This window comes from Protopterus annectens, chromosome 3.part0 (genome assembly GCF_019279795.1).
Source record: "Protopterus annectens isolate FY-2018-M chromosome 3.part0, PAN1.0, whole genome shotgun sequence".
Lineage (NCBI taxonomy): Eukaryota > Metazoa > Chordata > Ceratodontiformes > Protopteridae > Protopterus > Protopterus annectens.
Genome location: NC_056731.1, coordinates 66,087,650 through 66,114,266, shown reverse-complemented (window position 1 = coordinate 66,114,266; position 26,617 = coordinate 66,087,650). Strand labels below are relative to the sequence as shown.

General features: G+C 42.8%; 1 protein-coding gene across 1 annotated transcript in view; it reads left to right on the top strand.

The window, feature by feature from the left end:
* GALNT12 (polypeptide N-acetylgalactosaminyltransferase 12) overlaps positions 1-26,617 on the top strand; it is a 465,398-nt gene that overhangs the window by 185,861 nt on the left and 252,920 nt on the right. The window contains exon 5 of the mRNA XM_044065498.1: positions 14,211-14,328. Coding sequence (XP_043921433.1) covers positions 14,211-14,328 — 118 coding nt within the window. The remainder of the gene's footprint in view (positions 1-14,210; positions 14,329-26,617) is intronic.

The window sequence follows — 26,617 nt, the reverse complement described above, 5'->3', positions numbered from 1 at the left end:
TCGTTTGCCGCTTCTGCTACGAGGTTGTTCTACTGGCTCAGGTCGTATAAGCTTTACTATTATTATTGTATTTTTTCTTGTTAAAAATCTGTATTGGTAGTGTAGAATTAGTCGTTAGTTAGACTTTAGTATTGTAGCAATTTTTCTTCTAGATAAGCATTACCCTTCCTTAAGAAACTCGTTTTAGTAAGAGAGTTTCCCCTCCCCCCTTCTCTCCCTTTTCCACAGAAAGGTTCTTTCCATTTAAGTTAGAGGTTAACCTTTCTTTCTATCTCCCTTTAAAAAAAAAAGTTTTTCTTCTAATTAATCACTGTTAGTGTTTAGTGATAGTTTTAGATATTTTTTTTGGTTGTAGTGGTATTTGTAGTGGTTTGTGGTAACTGTAGAGTGTTAAGTTTTTACTGTTGGTTACCTTAACCATCTGTGTGGAAACTTGTCCTTGGTTTTCTCCCTAGGATGTCCAAGGATCCAAAACCGTCCGGATTCAAGAAGTGTGACTCATGCTGTCAGAAGATGTCTTTGACAGATGGTCACACTTCTTGTGTTTATTGTCTGGGTGCTGTGCACCTGCAGGACTCTTGCTCGATCTGTCATGCCTTCAGTCCAAGAGTCCTGCAGGAGCGCAAAAATAAATTGATTCTGAGGGGTATGCTTAAACCCCAAGATTCACCGGCGAAGGCTCAGCCGGCAAAATCTTCCAGGCCACCTAAACCGTCGGCTCCCAGTTCGGAGCCATCGTTGGGTGAAGCCACACAATCCATTTCGGCTCCAGCTGGAACCGATGTCCTTCCCTCCCAGTCGGCTCCGACATGGTCTTTGGATCTGGCTGAGAGTCGAAAGAGATCCAGGTCTCCTCCTTTGGAGTCGATACGTTCGGCTCCGAAGTCGCCCCTGCTCCAATCGGAGTGTAGTCACCGATCATCCCACTCTTCTAGGTCCTCTAGACTTTTGGACCATGACTTGGAAAGAGTGGTCAGTAGGCTGTTAAAATCGCAGGCCCTAGCCAAAATGTTGTCCAGCCCTCCTCATCAGGAGTTGGCTCCGTCCACAGCTGTAGATATTCCTCATCCGACTCTTCCTATGAGCTCGGAGCCGGAGTTCGTTGGGGTTCGAGTCGTGGAACCATCGGCGCTGATACCCTCTCTTTTGGTTCCTTCATTGGCTCCGATCCCTTCCATGGTACCTTCCCTGGAGGGATCTGGCCGCCGAGACTCCCTCCTCGGCTCCGAGGGGGTGAGTGGCATCGGACCCTTGTCCGACCCGGGTCTCCCTCTCGGTGCTTCGGCGCAAGTGAGCTCGGCTCCCACATCTGCCTCGGAGCAGTCTCCCTTGGTGCAGGGAGGGCTTCTGGTTTCTTCGAAGCCTGAGCCTTCTCTGCGTCCGGGCAGGGATGCCTTCGAGGTGATGAGGAGTGTACTGGCCCCTGAGTCAGTCCCACGATCGACCCCATTGGCTCCTCCCCCTGGGGTGCCTGCGTCAGCCTCTGCCCCTCTTCCAGACCCCAAGCGTGGGGATCCAGCACTCCAGGACACCCCTTTGGGTGTATCCTCCTCTTCCGGGGCCTCCCCTGATCTTTCAGAGGAGCCACCTCGCAAGAGAAAATGCAAGAGGAAGCATGTTGACTCCCCCGAGTCTGTCACATCGGCTACAGACTTAGAGGAGTCGGAAGGGTCCCCAAGATCCCACTCTGAAGATGTCTCCTTCTCAGACATCCTTGAGATGCTTAGGCAGAGGGGAAACTGGACTACCCTAAGCCCTTCCGAGGATGAGTCGGTATTCCTGGATGCGTTTGGATCCCGACCTTCCACCTGCTGGGTGTTTCTGCCTTTTGACCCACTGATGTTTGTGGTGGCTTGAAAGGCGTGGACGGCTCCAGATACAGTAGAACAGACCCCTAGAAGACCTGCCAAGTTCATTACTGACCCGCAGGACAAACAGTTGTTGACCAAGGGTGTCCCCGTTGATGCCATGGTGGTAGCAGTGGCCACAAAGAAGGAGTTGGCTGAAACTTCTTCATCTTTCCATCCCCCTAACAAGGAGTCCAGGACGATGGACAGATATGGGAAGCTGATGTTCTCTTTAGTGACCTTTTCCATGCGGTCTCTTAATTACCTGTGCCACTTTACCCATCTTCAGAGGGATCTCCTGAAAGAGCTTGGAGATGCCCTCCAAGATCCATCAGCTGAGGGGGCCCAGGCTAAGGCAGCCTCCTAGCTAGCGACTCTTAATTCAGTGGTAAACTCCTCCATGCAGCTCATTTCGTATGCAGCCGATGATGCGAGTAGAGCTGCAGGCACAGGTGTGGCCCTAAGGAGGCACGCTTGGATGCGGCTATGTAACTTTATGGAACCTTTCAGAGTGTCTTTCACCAACACCCCGTTTGATGGTTCCTCTCTCTTTGGATCACAGGTGAAAGATACCCTTACCAGGTGTGAGCAGGAAGGCAAGACTCTCTCTGCCGTAGGAGTCCATTTTTCCACTCCTTCCAGACCATATCCTAAGGCTCAGAAGAGTGGAAAGATGTGGTTCTGGAAATCCCAAGGAGCCTTGCCGGACACACGTGGTGAGTTTCCCCTCCAGGGGCAGAGGAGGGAACAATAACAGACGCCGCCCTCGTGGCAGAGGGGGTCCGCAAAACCAGGGCAGCAGAGAATCTTACTCTGACAAGCCCTTCCAGTATCCCTGAAGGGTTGCCCAGCTGCTCACCTCTGGAGGCAGTCGGGGGAAGATTATCGCTGTACCCAAGAGCCTGGCAAGACATAACTCAAGACAAATGGGTACAGTCCGTCATATCCGGAGGCTACAGAATTCCCTTTGTTCACACTCCCTTAAGGTCAAACAAGTCCCTTCCAGATGTTCCACCCAATCTAAGGGACCAAGCAGTGCAAGAGGTCTCAAAACTGCTAAAAAAAAGGGCCATCCAGCAAGTCCCAGCAGACCAACAAGGATCCGGAATTTACTCAAGGTTCTTTTTGGTACCAAAAAAGACAGGGGACTGGAGACCCATTTTGGATCTCAGCAGACTAAACAAGTCTGTACAAAGAACAAAGTTCCAGATGGTCACGCTTCAGTCCATTTTGCCCTTTCTGGGTCAGGACAATTGGATGTGCTCAATAGATCTTCAGGATGCGTACTACCACATCAAAATGAACAGACGCTCCCGAAGATTCCTTCGCTTCCAGCTGGGAGCCAGCCATTATCAGTTCAGAGCTCTGCCTTTTGGTCTCACCACAGCCTCCAGGGTGTTTACCAAATGTATGGCAGTAGTTACCGCTCACCTGAGGCGGCAAGGATTCCTGGTGTTTCCATATCTCGACGACTGGCTCCTCACTGTTACCACCAGACATCACCTTCTGCGAGCCAGAGACTGCACCATCCACACTTGCTCCAGGCTAGGTATCACAATAAATTTTGAAAAGTCTGCATTGTCGCCCTGTCAATCTATCACCTTTATAGGTGCAAATTTAAGTACCAAAGACATGTTAGCGAGCCTCCCACCAGACAGGGTGTTAGTGATTCATCAGCATGTCAAGGTTTTATTAACATGCAAAAGGATTCAAGCCAGGTTTGTCCTTCAAACGCTAGGTCTCATGGCAGCAGCGATCGTACTTGTCCCTCTAGCTCGTTTTCACATGAGGATCCTGCAGTGGCTTCTTTTCACCCAGTGGTCCTTTCAGCAACTTCCCATGTCTTACATGATTATGATCACTCAGGCATGCAAGAAGCATCTTGCGTGGTGGATGGTCTCCACATCAGTGCGCCACGGCAGACCATTTGTTCTCCCCCCTCCAGTGACCACGGACGCTTCCCTGATTGGGTGGGGGGGGCATTGTCAGGGCAGAACAGTCCAAGGGACCTGGCAACCTCACGAGTATCATCTGCACATAAATGTCTTGGAGATGGGGGTCGTGCTCTTAGCGTTGCAGGCTCTTCAGGACTCTCTTCCTACTGGGACCATTGCAGTTCAAACGGACAATATGTCCGTAGTGTGGTACATCAACAAGCAGGGCAGAACCAGGTCCTACCCCCTATGTCGAGAAGCTCTCAGACTCTGGCAGTGGGCGATCTCTTCCCAACGGTTTCTGATTGCAACGCACATCCCTGGGAGGTCCAACGTCATAGCAGACAGACTGAGCAGTGCAATTCTCATGCCTCACGAGTGGTCTCTGAACAAGGTAATTGCGGACCAAATCTTCCGCAGATGGGGCCAACCTTGCTGCGACCTTTTTGCAACTCTCTTCAACCGCAAGTGCAGCAATTTCTTCTCTCTCCTTCCACTTCATGGGCCTTCCCCCAGAGACGCCCTAGTCCAGGATTGGCCCCAGGGACTTCTTTATGCATTCCCTCCTTTCCCCCTCATACCGAAGCTAATTCAGAAGGCTACTGTTTTGGGTTGCAAAATGATCCTCATTGCCCCTTACTGGCCTCGACAAATATGGTTTCCGTTCCTGCATCGCTATCTTCTCGAACAGCCTTGGACTCTGGACCTAGTTTCAGACCACCTGATTCATCAGTCGGGTGGGCTGCACCAATCCCTGCACTCTCTCCAACTCACAGCGTGGCTGTTCCACTTCCAACCTTAGCCAGGCTCCCAGATATCTCCCCCTCTGTGCGTGAAATCCTTTTGTCGTCACACAAGTCTACGACCAGAAAAACTTACGCTAGTAAGTGGAAACGTTTTTCTTCCTGGGCAGAGGCAAAAAGTATTGACCCCTTTTCAGCTCCCGTACACTCCATTTTGGAATTTCTTGTGGAGCTCTTCCATGGTGGGTCCGCTTCCACTACAATTAGAGTTCAGTTAGCGGCAATTCAAAATTTTCACATTGGCCTGTCGGAAAACAATATCATGTCCCATAAGCTCTGTAAAGCCTTTCTCAAAGGAACCACTCTGCTCAGGCCCCCAGTGAGAGATCCTCCACCACCGTGGGATCTAAATTTGATTTTAGCTTCACTAATTTTGCCCCCTTTCGAACCTCCAGCTTCTTGTTCACTGAAGTTCTTATCTTGGAAAACCCTTTTTCTGGTAGCTATTACTTCAGCCAGAAGAGTTTCGGAACTACAGGCTCTTTCTATCCGACCTCCATACCTCGTGTTCCACAATGACAGGGTTGCTCTGAGCACTAATCCTTCCTTCCTTCCTAAGGTCTCTTCAGAGAGTAACTTGAATCAGTCCATAGACCTTCCTGTGTTTTTCCCTGACCACTCCAACAGAGCGGAGTATAAGTTGCATCAGTTAGATGTTCACAGGCAACTACACTTATATTTACATAGAACCAAAGACTTTAGAAAATCAGATCAACTGTTCCTGTCTTATGCAGTAGGTAAACAGGGGCTTCCGGTCTCCAAGGTGACCTTATCCAGGTGGTTGTCTTTTATCATCACGTTCATATTCCAACTCAGGAATAAAGAATTACCGGTCAAACCAAAGAGTCACTCCACCAGAGCTTTAGCCACTTCAGTGGCTTTTCAGGCTAGGTTGCCCATGGAATCTATTTGTGCTGCGGTTACATGGGCCAACCCACATACTTTCATTTCGCATTACAAGTTAGATTTGGTTTCCAGGAGCAGAGCTGATTTTGGTTCCACTGTTCTGAAGAGTCTTTTCCGATGAGCCACCCAGGATTTTAGGTGCTAGGGACGCTGTCCCAACCAGCAAGAATGAAGGCAAGATAGACAACTTAACATAAAGAAGTTATGTACCTACCATAACGTTCCATGCTAGTTGTCTTCTCACCTTCTTTCTTGCTTCCCACCCTCCATCCCCCTATCCTAGTGGACCGAGAAGAGTTCCTCTTGTTTTTGCACTGGCTGAGTCTTCTCTGGCTATTTCCTTCTGCTTAGTAGTCTCCCCAGTAGGAATTATGCATTCTAGGATAGCATTAATTTAGTATTATGTCTGCAGTTAGACTTACCAAATGAGATCTGGGCTAGCGCCAGGCATCATGGGATATAGGGGGGCCTCGAGCCAGTAAGCAGCTCTCGAGCTTTTGAAGGTGGCCGAGTCGGAACCGAGGATTGGCTCCGAACCCAACCAGCAAGAAAGAAGGTGAGAAGAAGACAACTAACATGGAACATTATGGTAGGTATATAACTTCTTTTTTTTTAGTTATACTTGCCACAATAGGACACTTCCAGGCAGAGTTACAGCTCATTGTGCAAGGGTACTGGCTTCTTCAGTGGCTTTGTGAAGAGGGGTAAACTCTTGAGGTATACTAAAGGCCACAACTTGGTCCTCTGTAGGTACTGTAAAAAGCACTGCCAACTATATTCCTTTTCCAGGTCCAGAACAGGCTTTGCTAGGACCATTCTCCAGGGGCTCATGGAAACTTAGTTATTAGTCTTCTTCATTCTTCTTTCTTTATTTTATTTAACATTTGTTGACCAGAAAGTCTGACTAAGACAGAGCCTATTTTCAACAGAGGCCTGGGGAGAAATGCTCCAGATGCATGTCTTTGGAATGTGGGAGGAAACCAGAGTACCAGGAGGAAACTCACACAAATGCAGAGAGTACATGGAGACTCTGCACAGAAGGTACCCCAGCTGTGAATCAAACTGAAGGACCTCTTGCTGTGAGGCAACAACGTTAACCACTGCACCATTAAGCTGCAGTCCCTAAGCTATGGTAATCTACCAACACATCTTAGTATACTGCAGCTATGATCTGTGTATAAGTGGCTGCTGTAATAGATCACTGTTGCAATAGCCACACCTCCAGCTCCCTTTTCTTACATGGGTTATTTTGGTGTTGCCAGGGTATGGACCGTACTACTGCTTTTTGTATAAAATTACTGTTTTGATGTTTCCTAGCATGATTCTTCAGGGATCTTGCCTCCCTCCTGGGCAAAACAGTGTTCTGAAGAGTTTTGCATTCCAACTGTACTTTTGTAGAAGCTCTGTAAGAGCCCCTGACTGTTGGAGCTAGTAGAAGGCTGCCAATGCTTTATAAAGCTGGACAGCTGCATGGGTAAGACCCATGTAACTTAAGCTACTGCAACAGTCCTCTATTAGAACATTTACTGTTAAGGTATGCACTCTTACTTCCCCAGACTAAAGCATTTCCTGCCTAAGATTAATTTTAATAATAAAACATTTGATATATATACACACACACACACACACACACAACCTGAATAGTACCAAGAAAGCAACTGGATTAATTCGATCCATACCACAGTTTTCTTTTGTATTATCGACTAGTATTTTCATAACAGGGTATAATCTGGAGCCCAGTAAAGAAAACGAGCACACCGCCATGCAAACTAAATTAACTTAATACTACATTAATATTACAGAATTTGACCTTTATTAATAAGAAACCTTAAACATTTCCACATATTAACAATCTCCCCATATTTTTTACCAGTCCCGAAGAATAACATCTATTGTGTCCAGAGTAATTCCCAACAGGGAACAGTATCTCACTGTCCTCAACATATCCACAGAATCTTTACTGTTTGTTTATTAAGTTGTAACCCCATAGGAGCTAAGGCTCTCTATAAGACGCACAGTATCCCACATAAAATATATTTCAGCACAACTGGCAGTTCTATACCAACACTTATCTGCTTCCAAGTCACATTTACACTCGCACATACTATTCTTTTTGTAGCTTAACCTAAAATTATGCCACTACCTGCTAACCCTGCTTAGTACCGCTTTTCATAAAAATTTTAGAACTAAAATACCTGTTAACCAAAGGAATGAGTGTAGTATGGGAATAAACAAAAACATGCCCTAAGCTTCATTCCAAAACCATAGCAGTCACAAAGATCTCATAGAACTTTATGATTAGTGGTATCAGAAGCCTTACAAATATCACATTGTAACACTGTTCCAGCAGTTGTTCCTCTGGTTATAATCACTGTATCACTTAAAGTTGTCTTGTGCCCTACTTTTCACATCATAGATGTCATTTTTCTAAAACCTCATCGTAACTTTTGCTAACGGAATCTGTAATAATTTCGTCAGAATCTTAGAGTCAGTATGACACAATGCATTAATCGTACATTTCATCAGTTGCTCCATTTTACCATCCCACACCATGTCATTGCTGTCTCAGTAACCTCCTATGAATACCTTTCATTTCACACTTTCAGAAAGCAATAATTTGGTCATCAATCATAGCAGTGTCACAACCATGACCTGTGCCATTTTTCCAGGTGGTGTATTTCTCTTCAAAAGATGTAAAATGACATGTAATTTTGCTTAGTAAGCCCTGATTCCAAACGCTCCTGTTTCTTTGAGTAAAATTCTTTGCATGCCAGTTTTGCACAATGTAACAACATGAGTTATTGCATCTGCACATATCCTGTACAAATTTCACAACTGACTGAATCCTTTTGAGTATATCATGATAGACTATTCGTACCCAACAAGCAAGTCATTATAAGTTAATCTCTGTCACTATTGCAGTTAACAGTAAAGGGTATGTGATGTCCTCCCTTTCCCACACAAGCATTTTTGACTTTAACACTATATTATATCATCAAAAATGATGAAAAATATAAAATAACCCTCCAAATTGGGTACTGGGAAATAAACCACTCCCAGGTCAAGTCATTTTTAAGTATAATCTTTCTCCCTATATAGGTATATTAATTGTAACATGATTTAAGATGTTCAGACTATTGTCTTCCAAAAGACATTGTATGGATTGTAGGGGTGTAAAGAAAAAAGAAAAATAGTTATTGCATATAGAAACATCTAACTAAATGCAACTTTCATTCTCCAAAAGTAATGGTGTGCAGAATTGTTCCTACCTATTTTCTAAACAAAACCTCAGTGCTAGAGCATGCAGCCTTTCCAAAAGATGCAACTTTCCTTTTAAAAAATGCATCGAAAGACTGCCTTTATATTACATTAATGTAACATCTGTCCAACCAACATAGTGTCATACACAACAGAGTGAAACCATAACAACACAAACATCTATGAGGGTTATAATGCAATCAACATTGAAAGAGTGAAGGCTAACTTTATCCATTATCACTCTCCTTCTCTTCTTTTAAATACTTCATCTCATGTTTTTTATCTTCATCTGTGTAACTTTCTTTCCAGTAGTCCCTTCTTTAGCAGTCGTGTCCTCTTCTAATTCAACATCACCCTCAAGTCCCCCTTCACTGTCCAGTACCTCAAACGTACTGTGTACAACAAGAAGCATACTTTTTGTAGCAGGAAGTTCAATAAAAGCTAAACTGAGTTAAGAAGAAACTAACAATAAAGTGATATTACTAACCATATCTTGGGCATTTTCTACCTGAACTCCGTAGTGTTTTCCACACAGCAGTTCAGTACTTTATCATCATGTAACTTTTCCCCCTCAATAAGGGCAGCTGTACATCTGATCTAAGACTGAGTGGTGTCTCCCACATTTAGCACAAGAAGTAAAACATTATTAGTTTTCATGTGATGCCATTTCTTAGTGCTTACTTTTCAGCCTGGAGCATTCACATATTAAATTACCTTAGTCCCCAAGATGAAAGCAGGATTTGGGTTGAAAAGTATAACAGTGCTTCCCAATAACCATTTATAGAACAAACATTTGAGAAAGTAACAAGTTTGTTGTCACATATTTTTAAATTCACTGAAGCTTTCCACCTACCAATCCATATTTCTTTAGATCTTTAAGCTGTTTAAGTACAGAAATAGATTCACATTCATTTTGCAAGTGAGTCCTTATAACCTCCACATCAGAGTTATCAGTGCAAAATTATCACACTGCTGAATACCAAAGTTCTGAAACATAAATGTATTCCTAGGAGATTTTTCTTGTTTTGCAGTAAAATCTTCTTCTCATTCAGCTGTTCCCGTTAGGGGTCGCCACAGCAGATCATCTATTTCCATTTCTTCCTGTCCTCTGCATATTGCTCTGTCACACCAACCACCTGCATGTCCCCTCTCAACACATCCATAAACCTTATCTTAGACCGTCCCGTTTTCCTCTTACCTGGCAGCTCTATCCTTAGCATCCTTTTCCCAATTTACCCAGCATCCCTCCTCAGTACATGTCCAAACCAACTCAATCTCACCTCTCTGACTTTGTCTCCAAATCGTCCAACCTCAGCTGACCCTCTAATATACTAATTCCTAATCCTGTCCATCCTTGTCACACCCAGTGCAAATCTTAACATTTTTAACTCTGCCACTTACAGCTCTGACTCCTGCCTTTTTGTCAGTGCCACCGTCTCCAACCCATACAACATAGCTGGTCTCACTACCCTCTTGTAGACCTTCCCTTTCACTCTTACTGGTACCCGTCTGTCACAAATCACTCCTGACACTCTTCTCCACCTATTCCACCCTGCCTGTACTCTCTTCTTCACCTTTCTTCCACACTCACCTTTACTTTGAACTGTTGATCCCAAGTACTTAAACTCATCCACTTTCACCAACTCTACTCCCTGCATCCTCACCATTCCTCTATCCTCCCTCTCATTCACACACACATATTTTGTCTTAGTCCTGCTGACCTTTATTCCTGTCCTCTTTAGAGCATATCTCCACCTCTCCAGGGTTTCCTCAACCTGGTCCCTACTCTCACTACAGATCACAATGTCATCTGCAAACATCATAGTCCATGGGGCCTCCTGTCTGATCTCTTCTGTCAACCTGCCCATCACCATTGCAAATAAGAAAGGGCTCAGAGCTGATCCTTGATGTAATCCCACCTCCACCTTAAACGCATCTGTCACTCCCACTGCAGACTTCACCACTGTCACACTACCCTTGTACATATCCTGTACCATTCTTACATACTTCTCTGCCACTCCTGACTTCCTCATACAATACCACAACTCCTCTCTTTGCACCCTATCATATGCTTTCTCCAAGTCCACAAAGACATAATGCAACTCCTTCTGACCTTCTCTATATTTCTCCATCAACACTCTCAGAGCAAACATTGCATCTGTAGTGCTCCTTCCTGGCATGAAACCATACTGCTGATCACTAATCATCACCTCCCTTCTTAACCTAGCTTCCACCACTCTTTTCCATAACTTCAAGCTGTGACTGATCAGTTTTATCCCTCTGTAGTTACTACAGTTCTGCACATCACCCTTATTCTTAAAAATAGGTACCAAAACACCTTTTTCTCCACTCCTCAGGCATCCTCTGACTTTCCAAGATCTCATTAAACAATCTGGTTAAAAACTCCACTGCCATTTTTCCTAAGCACCTCCATGCTTCCACTGGTATGTCATCTGGATCAACAGTCTTTTCGTTCTTCATCCTCTTCATAGCTGTCCATACTTCCTCCTTGCTAATCTGTTTCACTTCCTGATTAACTATCCCCACATCATCCAGTCTTCTCTCTCTCTCATTCTCTTCATTCATCAGCCCCTCAAAGTACTCTTTCCATCTGCTCAACACACTCTCCTCGCTTGTGAGAATGTTTCCCTCACTATCATTTATCACCCTTACCTGCTGCACATCTTTCCCAGCTCGGTCCCTCTGTCTAGCCAATCGGTACAGGTCCTTTTCTCCCTCTTTAGTGTCTAACCTTTCATACAACTCTCCATATGCCTTATCCTTCGCCACCTCTCTCTTTGCCATGTTCTTCATCTCCTTATACTCCTGTCTACTTTCTTCATCTCTCTGACAATCCCACTTCTTCACCAGCCTCTTCCTCTGTATACTCTTTTGTACTTCCTCATTCCATCACCAGGTCTCCTTGTCCTCCTTCCTCTGTCCAGATGTCACACCAAACACCTTTCTAGCTGTCTCCCTTACCATCTCTGCTGTAGTTACCCAGCTATTTGGTAACTCTTCACTGCCCCCCAGTGCCTGTTTTAACTCTTCCCTGAACTCCACCTCAAAATCACCCTTTTTCAACTTTCACCATTTGATCCTTTGCACTGCTGTAACACTTGTCCTCCTCTTCTTGATCACCAACATCATCCTACAGACCACCATTCTATGCTGCCTAACTACACTTTCCCCTGTCACCACTTTACAGTCTCCAATCTCCTTCAGACTGGCCCTCCTGCATAGGATATAATCCACCTGTGTGCATCTTCCTCCACTCTTGTACATCACCCTATGCGCCTCCATCTTCTTAAAATACATATTCACCACAGCCATGACCATCCTTTTCACACAATTCACTAGCATCTGACCTTCTGCATTCCTCTCCTTAACACCATACCTGCCCATCACTTCCTCATCCCCTCTTCCCTTCACGGACATGCCCATTGAAATCTGCTCCAATCACCAGTCTCTCACCCTTGGGTACACTCACCACCACTTCATCCAACTCACTCCAAAATTTTTCTTTCTCATCCATCGCATACCCAACTTGCGGAGCGTATGCACTAACAACAGTCATCATTACACCATCAATTTCCAACTTCATAAACATTACTCTATCCAACACTCTTTTCACTTCCAAAATACTCTTGGCATACTGTTCCTTCAGGATAACCCCTACACCATTTCTCCTCCCACTCACACCATGATAGAACAATTTGAACCCACCTCCTATACACCTGGCCTTACTCCCCTTCCATCTGGTCTCTTGCACAGACAATATATCAACCTTCCTTCTCTCCATCATATCAGCTAGCTCTCTCCCTATACCAGCCAGACTGCCAACATTCAAAGTTCCTACCTTCACTACTACATTCCTAACCTTCCTCCTCTCTTTCTGCTTTCGGGCATGCCTTCCCCCTCTTCTTCTTCTTTGGCCAGCAGTAGCCCAATTTCTGCCAGCACCCTGTTGGCTAACAGTACTGGTGGCGGTTGTTGTTAACCCGGGCCTCGACCGATCCGGTATTGTAATCTGTATTGTTGTCCGCATATGTTATTTGGCAGAGGTTTTTCACCGGATGCCCTTCCTGACGTAACCCTCCCCATTTATCTGGGCTTGGGACTGGCACAAAGAAATGCACTGGCTTGTGCATCCCCAGTGGCTGGGTAGTAAAATAAGCTACAACATTTGATGCCAAGTCAAAAGTCTCAGAAATCCCATTAGTAATAATCTCGGCACCCAAATGAATAATTAGTCTTTTTTTATAAGCTGAAAACCTCAGATGGTTTTATGACATTCTTCCGAATGACTCAGTAATCAAATTACTGTTTGGTTTTATCGCATTCTCCCAAACAACACAGTAACCAAAGTATCATTTTTAGGTACAAGTCTTAAGAGTGATTTCATACATGGAAGCTGAAAGATTTCTACCTCCCTTCATATCCATGCAAAATGGAGGAGAAAGCACTTGCTTTCAATTTAGAGCGCCACAACACAATTTTGGATGCTTTTGTTTTTTCCACAACTTTCATAGCCTACAGATCCTTGCATGTTGTTACCCTGTGCTAACGTGTTCCATCTGTGTGACCTTTCAAATCTCAAGACATCTACAAGCACATTTCCAGATGAAATAAAACTTCAGACTTGGGATGCATATATCTCTTCAGTCGACAGTGCTTTATGCATAAACTCCAATTTCATTAAATAAATCAATCGGAACCGTATCAGGTAATCCATCACAACTCCGAGTCCTTAACTGGAATCCACTAGTCTCAGTTCATACAACTAATTCTTCTGCTGATAAACTGTTCGTGTGTGTCATCATCTTTCATTTTTCCCCTACTGGCAATGCAGAGTGCTAAAAACTCCTTAGTATTCTGGCCAGATTTCCCCCTAGCCAAGCTGAATAATATGCAGAGTACTAAAAACTCCTTAGTATTCTGGCCAGATTTCCCCCTAGCCAAGCTCAATAATATACTGGTCTGCTGTGAAAGTAAGCCATACCTAGTGGGATTAACCTGGTCAACAAAAGTAAACAAATCTTTTTCCATTTGGGTAACTTTCATGTCTTTAGACCATCAGAATTCAGATTGGTAGCTGAAAGAAATACTGTTGTAAGACTAGGGCAAAAAGGTAGAAGGTAAAGAAACTGACTGTAACTGTTGCTGCCAAGTTTTATTCCATGCACTTGTATGCTTGATGGGAAGGGAAGGGTAGTCTATGCTTTGCTTGATTATGGGCTTGGGACAGCCCATGGAAAGAAAAACGTTGCCAAGTTGTCTTAGTACCTGTTAGGGTCATACAACCAGAGCATTGAGAAGTAAGATGTGCCTTGTTTATTAATATGATGACACTATTACATTAAAGCATAGTTCATAAGTGATAGAGAATGTTATTTGAATGAGTATATTGGTTGTCTCTCGGAATTGTTTCATACTTATAAGTATCTCATTTTGTTATCCAGGTCACCAACTATGGCTGGAGGTCTGTTTGCTGTTAGCAAGAAGTATTTTCAATACCTTGGTGCATACGACACTGGTATGGAAGTGTGGGGTGGAGAGAACCTGGAGTTCTCATTTAGGGTAAGTACCTATGATAAGAGGATGAACTTCACTGTTATTCTTAGCATGGCTGTCTTACATTCCTGTAGTATTGTATAGTAATCACTGTATGGTATTTGTGAGCATTTAACATGTTTTTCAGTTCTCGGTAGCACTGCTTTGAAACAGTTTATCAGAATCTAAACATGACAGCGATTATTCTCGATAGACGTGCCATATAACAGACAACTGTTAAAGCAACAATGAGTAAAAGCTGTAATTTTGACATAAAATAGTTACATTTTGTGATGTTCCTTACCTTATACATTGTATGGTATTTTTCATTTCCTCCTTTGTTGGATTGAATGTTCTTTTTCAGTTACAAAATATTCCTTTTGATGTAGTCTGAAACAATATTTTCTCAGTATTGCATATTTATTGAACTGCAAGGACAGTGAGGACTTAGCTTGCTATGAAGAAAGAATACAGTTTGGTCCAGATCATATAAAATGACATATTAAATAATGGGTCTCCTATCTGTTTATTCATCCATCTACAACCCCACATCTCCTATCTGTTATGTAGATATAAAATTTAAAAAAAAAGCCAGACTCAAGCCACTCATTTTGGTCAGCATTAAAATCTGTTGAAAGCGGCTTCTATTAATGGAGTAACTGATAACACTGCTTATGTAAATCTTTTTTATAGAGTTTATACTTTGAATAATGGCCAAGAGTTAAACCACTGCAGCTTAGACATGTGGACCTAAACTGTAGCTGTGTCTTGAAAACTGTAATGCATTGCCTTGGTAGAATTTAATAGACTCTAAAAATAAGTAAAACACTGACCAGATGTATTCAGAAAGTCTAATGCCACTATGGAGAGCTAAATAATGTGGAGAATTTAGCCTAATGTAGTCCACACAGCCTCTTGGGTATAAATAAATGCAAGTATAATTGAGTCATGCCAGGGAGAGACTGCGTAATGAAACTTTGAGGTTGTGATAATAGCATTAACTACAGTGCTGTAGCTACCATGCTATTGGTCATGTGACCAAAGTGAAAGCATTAGGCAGTTGACATTCCTGATACTTTGTGCATTCATATGTACATTGAAGTACTCCATAACTGTGACTCATTCACTGAGATTAGTCCATACAAAGGTGCTACAGCAAAGTGCAGAGTCATTTTATCATATAAATGAAGAGACAATGAGAAGATAATGCAGTGAGAAATAGAAAAGGACAGGCAGTGGAACACACAAAAGGACATAAGGAAAAGAAGACAGGTGTGTTGGCTAGAAATATATACTTTTTTTTGGGGGGGGGGCAGTTGCCCTATTTTCATTTCTTTTAGATGGCTGGAGGGGAAAGATAGCAAGGAGAAAGTGCAAGACATGTATTGGAAAGGAGGCATAGACAGACATGTATACAGTGCAAAGACTGACAGGAGGTAGTGACACATTAGGGAAACAGGTGAGAAATGTGAGCTGACAGAGAGTGGACTAGTAGTGATGGGGAAAACTGGACTACAAACAAGGGATGGAGAGTAACACACAAGACCAGCTGACTGACCAGCCCAGAGTGGAGGACACCCAGATGTAAAGTCACCTCCTTTGCTGAAATCATGAGCAGGTGCCACTTCTTGTGGCCCAGTGGATAGGACCCACTGGCTGTGCAACTCAGCTACGTAAGGAGATGCTGCAGATTGCCAGACATCCAGCTGCTAATTCACCTCTGTCCTCACTAGCCTCCACATTTCACAGTGGGTGACCAAGGAAGACTCCTCTTGACCACACTCAGAGGAGAGCTCTTCTTGCTCCCCTCCCAAGATGTGGTCACAGAGTCTGCCAGTGAGCCCTCTAGGTGTCCTTGTAGAGAGACAGAACTAGGGCTGCTGCGGTAACTAAACAGAGGGCCTGCACCATGGCTGATGGTAGAAAAAATAAAATGAAAGAAAATACAACAAATTCAGATTATATTAATTACACTACACTTACCCTGCCTCCAGGAAAGTCTGTCATGAATCTTTAAACAGACCACACTATTCACCTGTATCTCCTCAGCTGCTGTAAAACATAAAAGAAATAGTAATCAGTGCAGCATATCCTTGACAACAGAAGTTGATTACAGCTGCAGGCAATAGGCCTAATGCACAGTGCCAAACCAAGTGTGTAGAGTACATAGAATGATTAAGTGGCTACCTCTAAACTCACCTCTGACTCCAACTTGCAGATAGAGTCCAGGTAGTGCCACTGCTGATCATTGTACTTTTGCCTGCATTGCTTGCTAGAGCTGGTAATGCCAGTGGCGGTACTTAATTCTCTGGCAGGCTAGTATCACACATCTTTTTTTTTTTTATATATACAGGGGGACCCTCATACTTCCCTAGCAGGTTCCCCCTATGGTCTCTGTGCATCAGGTATACGAGAGGTCTGTTTCAGGTAGATGGTGACCGAACATTCACTTACCTGGCTTTCATATTGCCAAGATGAAAAGGCTAACAACCGCATAACACCGACTTTCCATTCCAGGTAAGTAACTGCTTGGCCATTCTGAAAAAAAGTAAAACCGAAGGAAGGTAAACCTAGCCATGTGGGGGCTTCAACCCACAACCCCCCCAACTAAATATACCAACTCCAAGAGCGTTTGTCTCAGCAATATGAATGTCGAGTAAGTGAACGTTCAGTCTACTGAAGTAGGCCTGTATAGGAGGATCTTGCTTTCCTTGCTGCTGCATATGGGAGACCCGTTGAACTTGTGCCTGAAAAGGCTATATCCACTCTGAAGGTCAAAATGAACAGTACAATGGTACCATGGCATGCATGGTCACACGTACTGGACACCATGTGATGGCTGTCACTGGGTAGCATAGTAACATGATGCAGAGTAACAATAGCATGGCCAGGCAGTGATACTGGGCTTCACATTGGTTGTGTAAATGCATATAGTGCACATGTCCTCCCAGCCTAAGAACAATCAGATATGAGCATCATAGTACTGACTGTGGCTAATAATGCATTGTGTTATAGCTGCAGCTGTCCTTCTATTCATATGATGCAGTATTCATAACATGGGGGGAGTCCACTGCCAGATGACTCATACGTCCAGCAAGTATACAAAAGTCTAAGGCCACTGTAGGGTACATGCGATGTCGCACAAAGATCCATTCCTATGTCAGTCAGAAAGGGATGTTGGGTATAAAGTGGATGTCAGCACGCACCCATCCTCAGAACTTTTCTGCTGCCAGTCAGGACATCTTCTCTAGTCATTTGCTCTTCAGCAAAGTTGCAGATTCCGATCCAGATAAGTTTTTTCTTATTGTTTTGTGTGCTAAAAGAAGATTTCAGTGGAGGTTTCATCTGATGATGATGACTCATCTGGGGATGAATCACTGGCATACTCTGCCCAAATTTCATCTGCCTTAGGATATGCTTCCCTGGAGAAAGATTCAAATGGCACAGATTCTCCAGGGAGGGATGTTTCTTTTGGGGATAGCATTGGTAAAATGAGGGAGTTCTTTAAATGGGATTGCTCCCAGGTGTCAGAAATTCAAAAAAAGATATAACCTTCTGCAAATGGATTCCCCTTCTCCATCTGCAGTTCCCCCTGTGCTACCAGCTTTTTTAGATGCCTTTCTAGCAACTTCTAAGTGCCCTGATTCCTATCCTCTTGCCCCTAAAAGGCTAGACGGGTTTTGTAAGTTGCCAGAGGATTCCACATTTATGTTTAAATGTCTCTCTGTAGATCCTGCTACTTTTTTTCTGTCTGCAGATAAGGCCTCTAAGATGTTGCCTTCCACTTCCCTTCTCCCGTCAGACACGAAGAGTAAAGTTGTGGAGAGGTTGGAGAAGAAAGCCTATTCTTCAGCTACTTTGGTATTTAGTGCCATAAACTACCATACCTATATGGCAAAATACTCTTTAGCCCTTCTCTCTGATGCCAGTAAGCAAATTTCTTGTGCAGGATGTCATTGTGGTGGACAGTCATAATGTGATACTTATATAGGTGTGTTTTAGGATCACTTATGTGTTGCTGCACGCTAAGACCAGGGTACAGAAAATTGCCAGAGACAGATTGACCACTGAGGGTGGACCCACCAACCCAGCTGCTTATCACTGAGGTAGCTGAATCTCTTGTATCCACACTGGGGAAGTTGAAACAAAGCTTCATATCTAGTGAGGTTTGGATGTGGGCTCTGGGCTGGAAACAGCTGCCCAATTGTATATAGGGGATGTGCCAATTTAGTAGTAACATGTGCCATTACTATAGTAGGCACTTACAACTGTGAATTATTTACTTAGACAAATAGGTCAGCATAGCTCTTAACCAGACACATTGGGGCTGCAGTAGTGATGACTTGCACTTGCTCTGTCCAGTCATCCCCACACTAACTACACAGGTGTCATCACAGACAACATCAGAGGACCACACTGTCTCCAAAGTATGCACAGTCAGCATAAGTGAGAATAGTGTAGGTAGCCATTGCCGCTATATTTCCAGGACTTTCCCGGAGTTGGGTGTCACCCTTGACCTCAATCAACAGATGTGCAGGTCAGTGATCCAGGTACAGATGGGCACTACTCTCACCGTGACAAAGATGTTGATCATGCTTTATGGGTTTTGTGAGGAAGTGCAACAACTTCAGGGACTGTAGGGCATCTTGCAACACATATAATGTGACATGTCATAGACTAACCTGGTGCAGATACATCTTTTGAGGGCAGTGGTGGCTCAGTTGGCAACCATTGGTGCAACCATGAGGATACAGGTAACTGGCTGCTCTGACTATGCTAAGGGACAGATGCATTTTGCTCTATCATTGCAAGACATGCACAGATGGCACACATCATTCCAGAGACATCTTCACAGTTTACACTGTCCATAGCCGTTTCCTGTCTTGGGGTGGACACTCCATGATTGTGCTTGATTATGTTCTGGCTCTGGTGTGGTCACAACCCACTGGGCAGGTCACATAGATCTCACCATTTAACTCCATCACACTCTCCTGTAGCCCTGCTATGAACAACTTCTGCTACTTGTGCCCATTCTTAGGGTTGTAGACTCAGACATTCTGTTGGCAGACCATATAGGAGGCCACTGCAGAGTTCCTGTATATGCTGCAGATGTGTTATGTCATCTCTTTGACAGGATGCTTCCAGTCCTGATGCTGCATGGTCATATGGTAAACACACACAGTTTTCACTCATGGAAGCTCCACCCATTCATTGGATGATATGATCCCTGGCTCTCCTCAGCTGTCTGGCAGTGTGTGCCCCACATTTACAAATGATGATGACTTTGCCTTGCCAACTTCTATGGCCTTTGTGGGTGTGGTAAATGTTTGAAGGATAACATGACCAGTCATTGCACTGGACTACATAGCCTTGGTGTGTTACTGCATGTATCTGTTTTGTTCTGTGTTGTTATGACCCATAGTTGTAGCCCAGACACAATGTGTATGCCAGCAATATACTATAGTATGCCCGCATCTACCTTGCAAAGGGTACCAATGCAGTCATTTCCTCTGACTCCTCACCTGACTCCTCTCTACTGCTGCTAGAGGTAGGTCTGTTAGTGCTATGGAGTCACCATGTTTTAATTGCTGTCACAGCACCATGCTGTGTAGCACAGCAAAATCCAGAGATATTTTGATGTCTGTTGCACATACTGCAGTACACCACCAGTAGTATCCATGTAGTGGATATGAGCCTTCAGAACTCTGAACACACATTTGATAATGTCCCATGTATCCTTCATGGACTGACAGTGTAGATGAGAGTTATCACCCATGGTTCCAAGGCATGTCCTGAATCACCTACAAAACACAACAGTGGTCCCTTATATGCAGTACCTGCTACCTATGTTCATCAGACCAGCATATTAAGTGCGCAAGTACCAACTAGATGACCATGTGGAAAGTCTCCCTGCATGAAATGCTAGTATAGGTCATGTCTGCTAGAGGCAGGAATCCTGTGAACTGTCTGAATGGTACTCAAACACATTATATGTAATACCCTGAGCATTGCTGTCCAGCTGCTAGTTGATGGAGCGGAAAACCTTGAGCTGATATCCTGGACACCATGTGGAGGAGGTGGAGCATTGATAGCAATGTGGGTACAGTCAGTAGCCATACGAACCTCGGAGAAATGGGCTGTTTTGAAGAACGTATGTATAGTGGTGATGCTGTTCTGTGCTGTCCATACAAGTATGTTAAATGTAGACAGATGATCTAATGCAGATAGCGAAGAAGAGCAATATGGCAGCACTGGAGTCTGCCACTAAGATATGCTGTCCTGTTAATTCTGATGATGCACCTAGCATCATAGCATGAGTGAACCTGTGCAGTATAAAATCCTGGCCTTCAGAATAGATAATTCTCATGGCCCATTGTGCCACTATGTTTGGTTTTATCATTTGCATGTGCAGTGGCACTTAGCAGCATGTTGACACTTGTGTCCAAAGTGTCAGATATTTCTTCCAAGTTATTTTTTCATTGTGAGTTTTCTGTTGATGTTCAAGTTCCGTAACTGTGTTTTGGAGGTGGGTTATATTCACTATAACAATTTCAAGCCCTTCCAATTTACTGACTATTAACTGCAGTTTTTGAAAGAACACCTCCACAAATTCATTTTCCTCAAAGCTTGTTTTAAGATCACATATAGTAGCTGCATATGATATGGAGGTGTTATGTATTGCAGAAAGTGCCACAGAATCTGGGCTTCACCTTGGCTAAGGGAGGCTTCAAATACATTTAGTAAAATTGTGGAAAAGTTTACTGCTGTAGTTTCTTGAGTAGTACTATATCTCACCTCCTGCTTTTTGAGTAAAGGAACCTTGCTTACTACAGTAGGCTTTTTCAGAATCTATGTTTTTTTGTCAGATGACTCCACACAATAACAGAGTAACATTTTGATGATCTTAATGCTGGGTAAGTTATTTTAAGTAAAGAAATGTTTAAAATCCTTGTTTTTGTTATAGGGGAGAGTTTTTTTTTTTTGCTTTGGATATTCTCCTCCAATCAATTTGCCTGTGCTGCATTCTAATGCACTCCCAGATGCAGGATTAGCATACTTACGTTAAGCCCGTACCTGGACTCTGTACTGTATTGTGTTTATTTACAAATCTCGAAGAAATGCATAGTTCTGGGGGCCATTTTCTATTATAGCAGATGCCATTTGTTTGCTTTATATGTTTTTTTGTGGCAGGAAATGTAGTATATAACATTGTTTTCAAATAGAGCATCTCATGAGTCAGCAGATTGTACCATATACAAAAGCCTGTGTCTCTGTGTGCTTTTTCACAGTAGTTCCACTTAGAACTTAATTTTCAGAACCATTACTTTTGTTTTCTGCTGTGCTTCCAGTAGAGCCTTTCCTTTGTCCAAGCTTATCGCCAGTCCGACTTAACTCAGATGTCCAAAATATGAACCTCTGTAATTATACATTACTGTATTGTTGTATTGATAAGCTGTTGACCAACCCTTCATCGGTGCTGTAGAAGGTGTTAGATTTACAAGAATAAGCATATTTTGCTGAAACATAGTTTCATGCATTGGTATAACTTTATCAGCTGCACAACTATCTTGCATAAAATTCAGCAGCCACACGTTTATGATTTTTGATACTTTATATACTGTAGCCCATGCAAGCACAATCCTGTTGAAAAATATTTCCATGTATTTCTTAAGGCCGTCTCCAGTTTATATAGTGTAATAGTACACTGAGATTGTGTTTGTTAAGCATCTTTTCTACGTCATTGTTAAGCTCCACACTAATGCTAGGACATTACATCATTCAGCAGCCACCACAGAAGAGCATCAGAAAATGCAAACAGCGTTAAAAAAAAGTTAACACTTTGTTTCTTTTTGTAAGGTCATCTTTTAAAGCTGTTTGTACTTCCTGCTGCTCCTCTTTGGTGAGCACTCTCTTTGACAGCTGTAAGTGTGTTACAGCTGTCAGATCTGTAAAAACGTGGCACCCCTACACTTTTGTTTTATAATCGTCTTCTTCTTCTTTCGGCTACTCCAGTTAGGGGTTGCCACAGCGGATCATCTGTCTCCATTTCTAACTGTCCTCTGCATCTTGCTCTGTCACACCAACCGCCTGCATGCCCTCTCTCTCACCACATCCATAAACCTTATCTTAGGCCTTCCTCTTTTCCTGTTACCTGGCATCTTCATCCTTAGCATCTTTTTCCCAATATACTCTGCATCCCTCCTCAGCACATGTATAGACCAATATAATCTTGCCTCTCTGGCTTTATCTCCAAACCTTCCAACCTGGGTTGACCCTCTAATATACTTATTCCTAATCCTGTCCACCCTCGTCACACCCAGTGCAAATCTTAACATCTTTAACTCAGCCACGTCCAGCTCTGACTCCTGCCTTTTTGTCAATGCCACTGTCTCCAACCCATATAACATAGCTGGTCTCACTACCCTCTTGTAGACCTTCCCTTTCACTCTTACTCTTCTGTCAGAAATCACTCCTGACACTCTTTTCCACCCACTCCATCCTGCCTGTACTCTCTTCTTCACCTCTCTTCTACACTCACCATTACTCTGAACTGTTGATCCCAAGTATTAAAACTCATCCACCTTCACCACCTCTACTCCCTGCATCCTCACCATTCCTCTATCCTTTTATTTTTGTTTTATAATACTTGTAGTTTATAGGAACAGGTAAAGCTCCATAAACTGCAAAGAATTATGATTAGGTCTCTCCTGCCATAAACCAATTATCTGCTCTCTACACAGATGTCAAGATTCACTTCTTGAGCTTTACTCTTTTGAGAAGAATTTCTTAACTTCTACATCTCAGGCACATTGTCAGCTGGTTATGATTACGATCAGAGACCTAATAGTAATCCTCAAGACATCTGCAACAACTGGAAAGGCCGCAGAAATACCTCACTAAAAGAATCATAGGCCTAAAGCAGATGCCCTATGCTGACCGCCTTAAAAAACTCCAGCTATACTCTGTCGCATATCGTCTACTCAGAGGTGATCTCTGCTTAACATACAAGGCCATGTCAAACCCAGAGCTGTTGGACATGCTACATTTAAAGAAATCCCAATCCCTCAGAGCCACATGTTCCAGGGATCTAAACCTTGTCATCACAATAAACAAAACATGCTGGAGGGATAGGTTCCTGACCCAGAGACTCCCCAGACTCTGGAATAGACTGCCCATACATGTCAAGCAGAGAACCTCCTTGGCCCTCTTCAAAAGGAACCTTGACTATTGGATGGGAGAAAGGAAATTCACCTCAGTCACCCTGCTAGACAGGGGACCAGGGAAGTAAATAGTGTGGGAAGAAATAGCCAGGGAATTGTTATGGCTAGGCTTGTATAGGCCCTAGGGCCGATAGCCTAGTACCAACCTATGAACCTGTGAATCCTTTGTTGTCTACCACTCAGAACAGCTTCTCTCAGTACATATCGGTGTATATGCCTGCTAACATAGACAGACATTTTTTGGTACTCCACAGCTGTCTAACTGTAATTGTATTCTCTTTTCAGCATATTCTGTTACTGCTGCCTCCTCCATCTTATAAAGATGAAATGATTTATATTCCATATCCTGTTGTAGCGCTGCCTTAAATTTACACTGAGTGTCGGTATGTTGGCTGTCAGTAGTAAAAAAACTTGTTGTTTCTATGAAGCTGAAATGGAATTTGTGTGTCTTCTGCTATGTTCTGCATCAGCACTGTTTTGTCAAACAAGAAATTTTGCATTTAAAACCAGGTTCTCGTCTATCCACTAACTAGATAAAACTGCCAAAATACATAAATATAACTTTTATCTTTACTACAACTTGAGCTCTAAATTGTAACTGGTGGTATCCCCTTCTTAATCTACCATTTTTTTTTACTCTTGCTGCTTTGTGAGATTAACAGGAATTTTTCTGCAAGATTTGGAACCAGGTAGTGACTGATAATAGCATTTATCATCCATGGGATGCTTGTTTTCATGTTGTACAAATCTTGCTTATATTTCTAAAGAGTAATTTGATTGCCTATTGCTGAGTCTGTTACATCATTTCATGGCCCTTAAAGCATTCTCATGAAGTTGCATATTGCACTATACCCAAGTTTATTCTCAAATAGTTGTACTTTTTGACAATTATTTGTAGTATTGGTGCATGATAGCATTGTGTTTGTATGTATGTGCAAATATATTATGTAAATTGTTACCAATTTATATATATATATATATATATATATATATATATATATATATGTGTGTGTGTGTGTGTGTGTGTGTGTGTGTGTGTGTGTGTGTTTATATACATACTTATTTTTATTTATTTATTTGTAGTTTAACCGGGATAGTCCATTGAGCCAAGATAAGCCCTTTTTCAATGGAGGCCTGGGGAGAAAAGGTCCACAGCATGTATGTCCAAAAAGTCAGCAAGAATTGATACCAAGAGTTAATACAGTAACAGCTGTGTGTGTGTGTGTGTGTGTGTGTGTGTGTGTAGATTAAAAAAAACACATGGTGGAGGGAAAGATTTATAACCCAGCATCTCCTAAACATTTGGAATCAACTTTCCTTTTATGTTAAGCAGTGCAGCTCACAGTCGTCCTTTAAATGTAAACTAGATTAGATGAATGTCTACAAATGTACTCTAGTGTTGACTGGTATGGCTGTCCTGTATAAAGGAGGTGTGTCCTGAGGGAGAGTACTGGCAAGGCACGAATAGTCAAGACTTGGCAGCCTTGGAATATCTTTGGGGAAAAATATATATATTATACACATGCATACATACATACACAAATGCAATCTCCATTCAAAACATATAATACTTAGATATAAAGGAGCTTATGACTTTCCTTGTCCCAAGGGTAAATTGTACTGTTTAGACATCTACCCAAGTGTTATAATTTCCCTTTATAGTATCACTTCCCAAAAACTTTATGTGTGTAACAGTAAATTGTCAAAGAGAGGTCACTGTAACTGGAAAACTTCCAGTCCCTTTCTTCCTGTAAAAGGTATCTTTCTGGATTTATTAAATAGTTTTTTTTAATGAAAAGGTTTTTTGTGTGTACATATATGTGAGTATACATATATGTATGTATGTATATGTGTGTGTGTGGTCATATATATATATATATATATACACACACACACACACACACACACACACACACATGAGTGTATATATATATATATATATATATATATATATATATATATATATATATGTATGTATATATACACACACAAATGTATGCATACATATGTGTGTGTGTGTGTGTGTGTGTGTGTGTATGTATGTGTGTATATGTGACTGGATTTGGGCCTGCTGGATCTAGCTTTGTTTGTGTAACTTGAGCACTAATCCAGACATTCTCTAAAGTATTCAATTGTATTTATTACTGCTTGGTAGTAACTTGATTAAAGTGTAGCTATCATTCTAAGTCTTTTGGACTAAGCACTTGGGCTTCAGACCAGTTGTTTTACATTAGGAAGGTTTGTGGCATGCACTGTGGTGGCAGGACAGGTAGCTTTCATCCTTCTAAGTTGGGAACTGCTGATTGAGAGCCCAGTGTCTGTTATTCTTAAAGTGTGTTAGTTCTGGTTTAAGCATTTGGGCTTCAGGCCAGTTATTTTACATTAAGAAGGTTCGTGGTCTGCACTCTTGTGGGAGAAGAGGCTGGACTCTGCCCTTCTGAGCTGGGAATTTCTGATTAAAGGTTTATAGTGCCTGAATATTTGAACTGTATCTTACTGAAATTGGTACACCTTGTTTGCTGTAGCATAGACTAGATCCAGGCCTGCTGAATCTAACTTTGTTTATATGCTTGTTTACTTGTTATTTCCCTGGAACGCTAATTCCACCTAATACGCGGCTTCTCAGCGCTTCTGTGGATCCCTAGTGATATCTGCATCGCTTACTGTACTTATTTCCTTGTTTCACTTGAAAGAAAGTTACTGTTTGTCATTTTTGCATTTAAGTTACCTGTAACACATTGCGCTTAAGTTACCTGGCACTTGCTTGCTAAAGCAATTATATAAGTCAGCACTAAAAATTAAAAGCGCTACACCCTCACTCCCCACTGGCCCTTGTTTTCAATTATTAAGGAATTCCCAATATTATTTTAGCATGTCCAAAGGTCAGTTGTCAATCTCCTCTCCGGTCCAGCTGGTGAATCTGGGAATCTTGAGACAATGTTACAACTGCCTCATGTACACAGACAACCCTCTCCTCCTCCCAGCAAATTCCAACACATGTGAGAGATGCAACCATATAGCCAAACTGGAGGCTAAGCTCTCTCAACTCAGTACTGGCATAACCAGTCAGGAGGAGAAGGAAACCACACTCACTA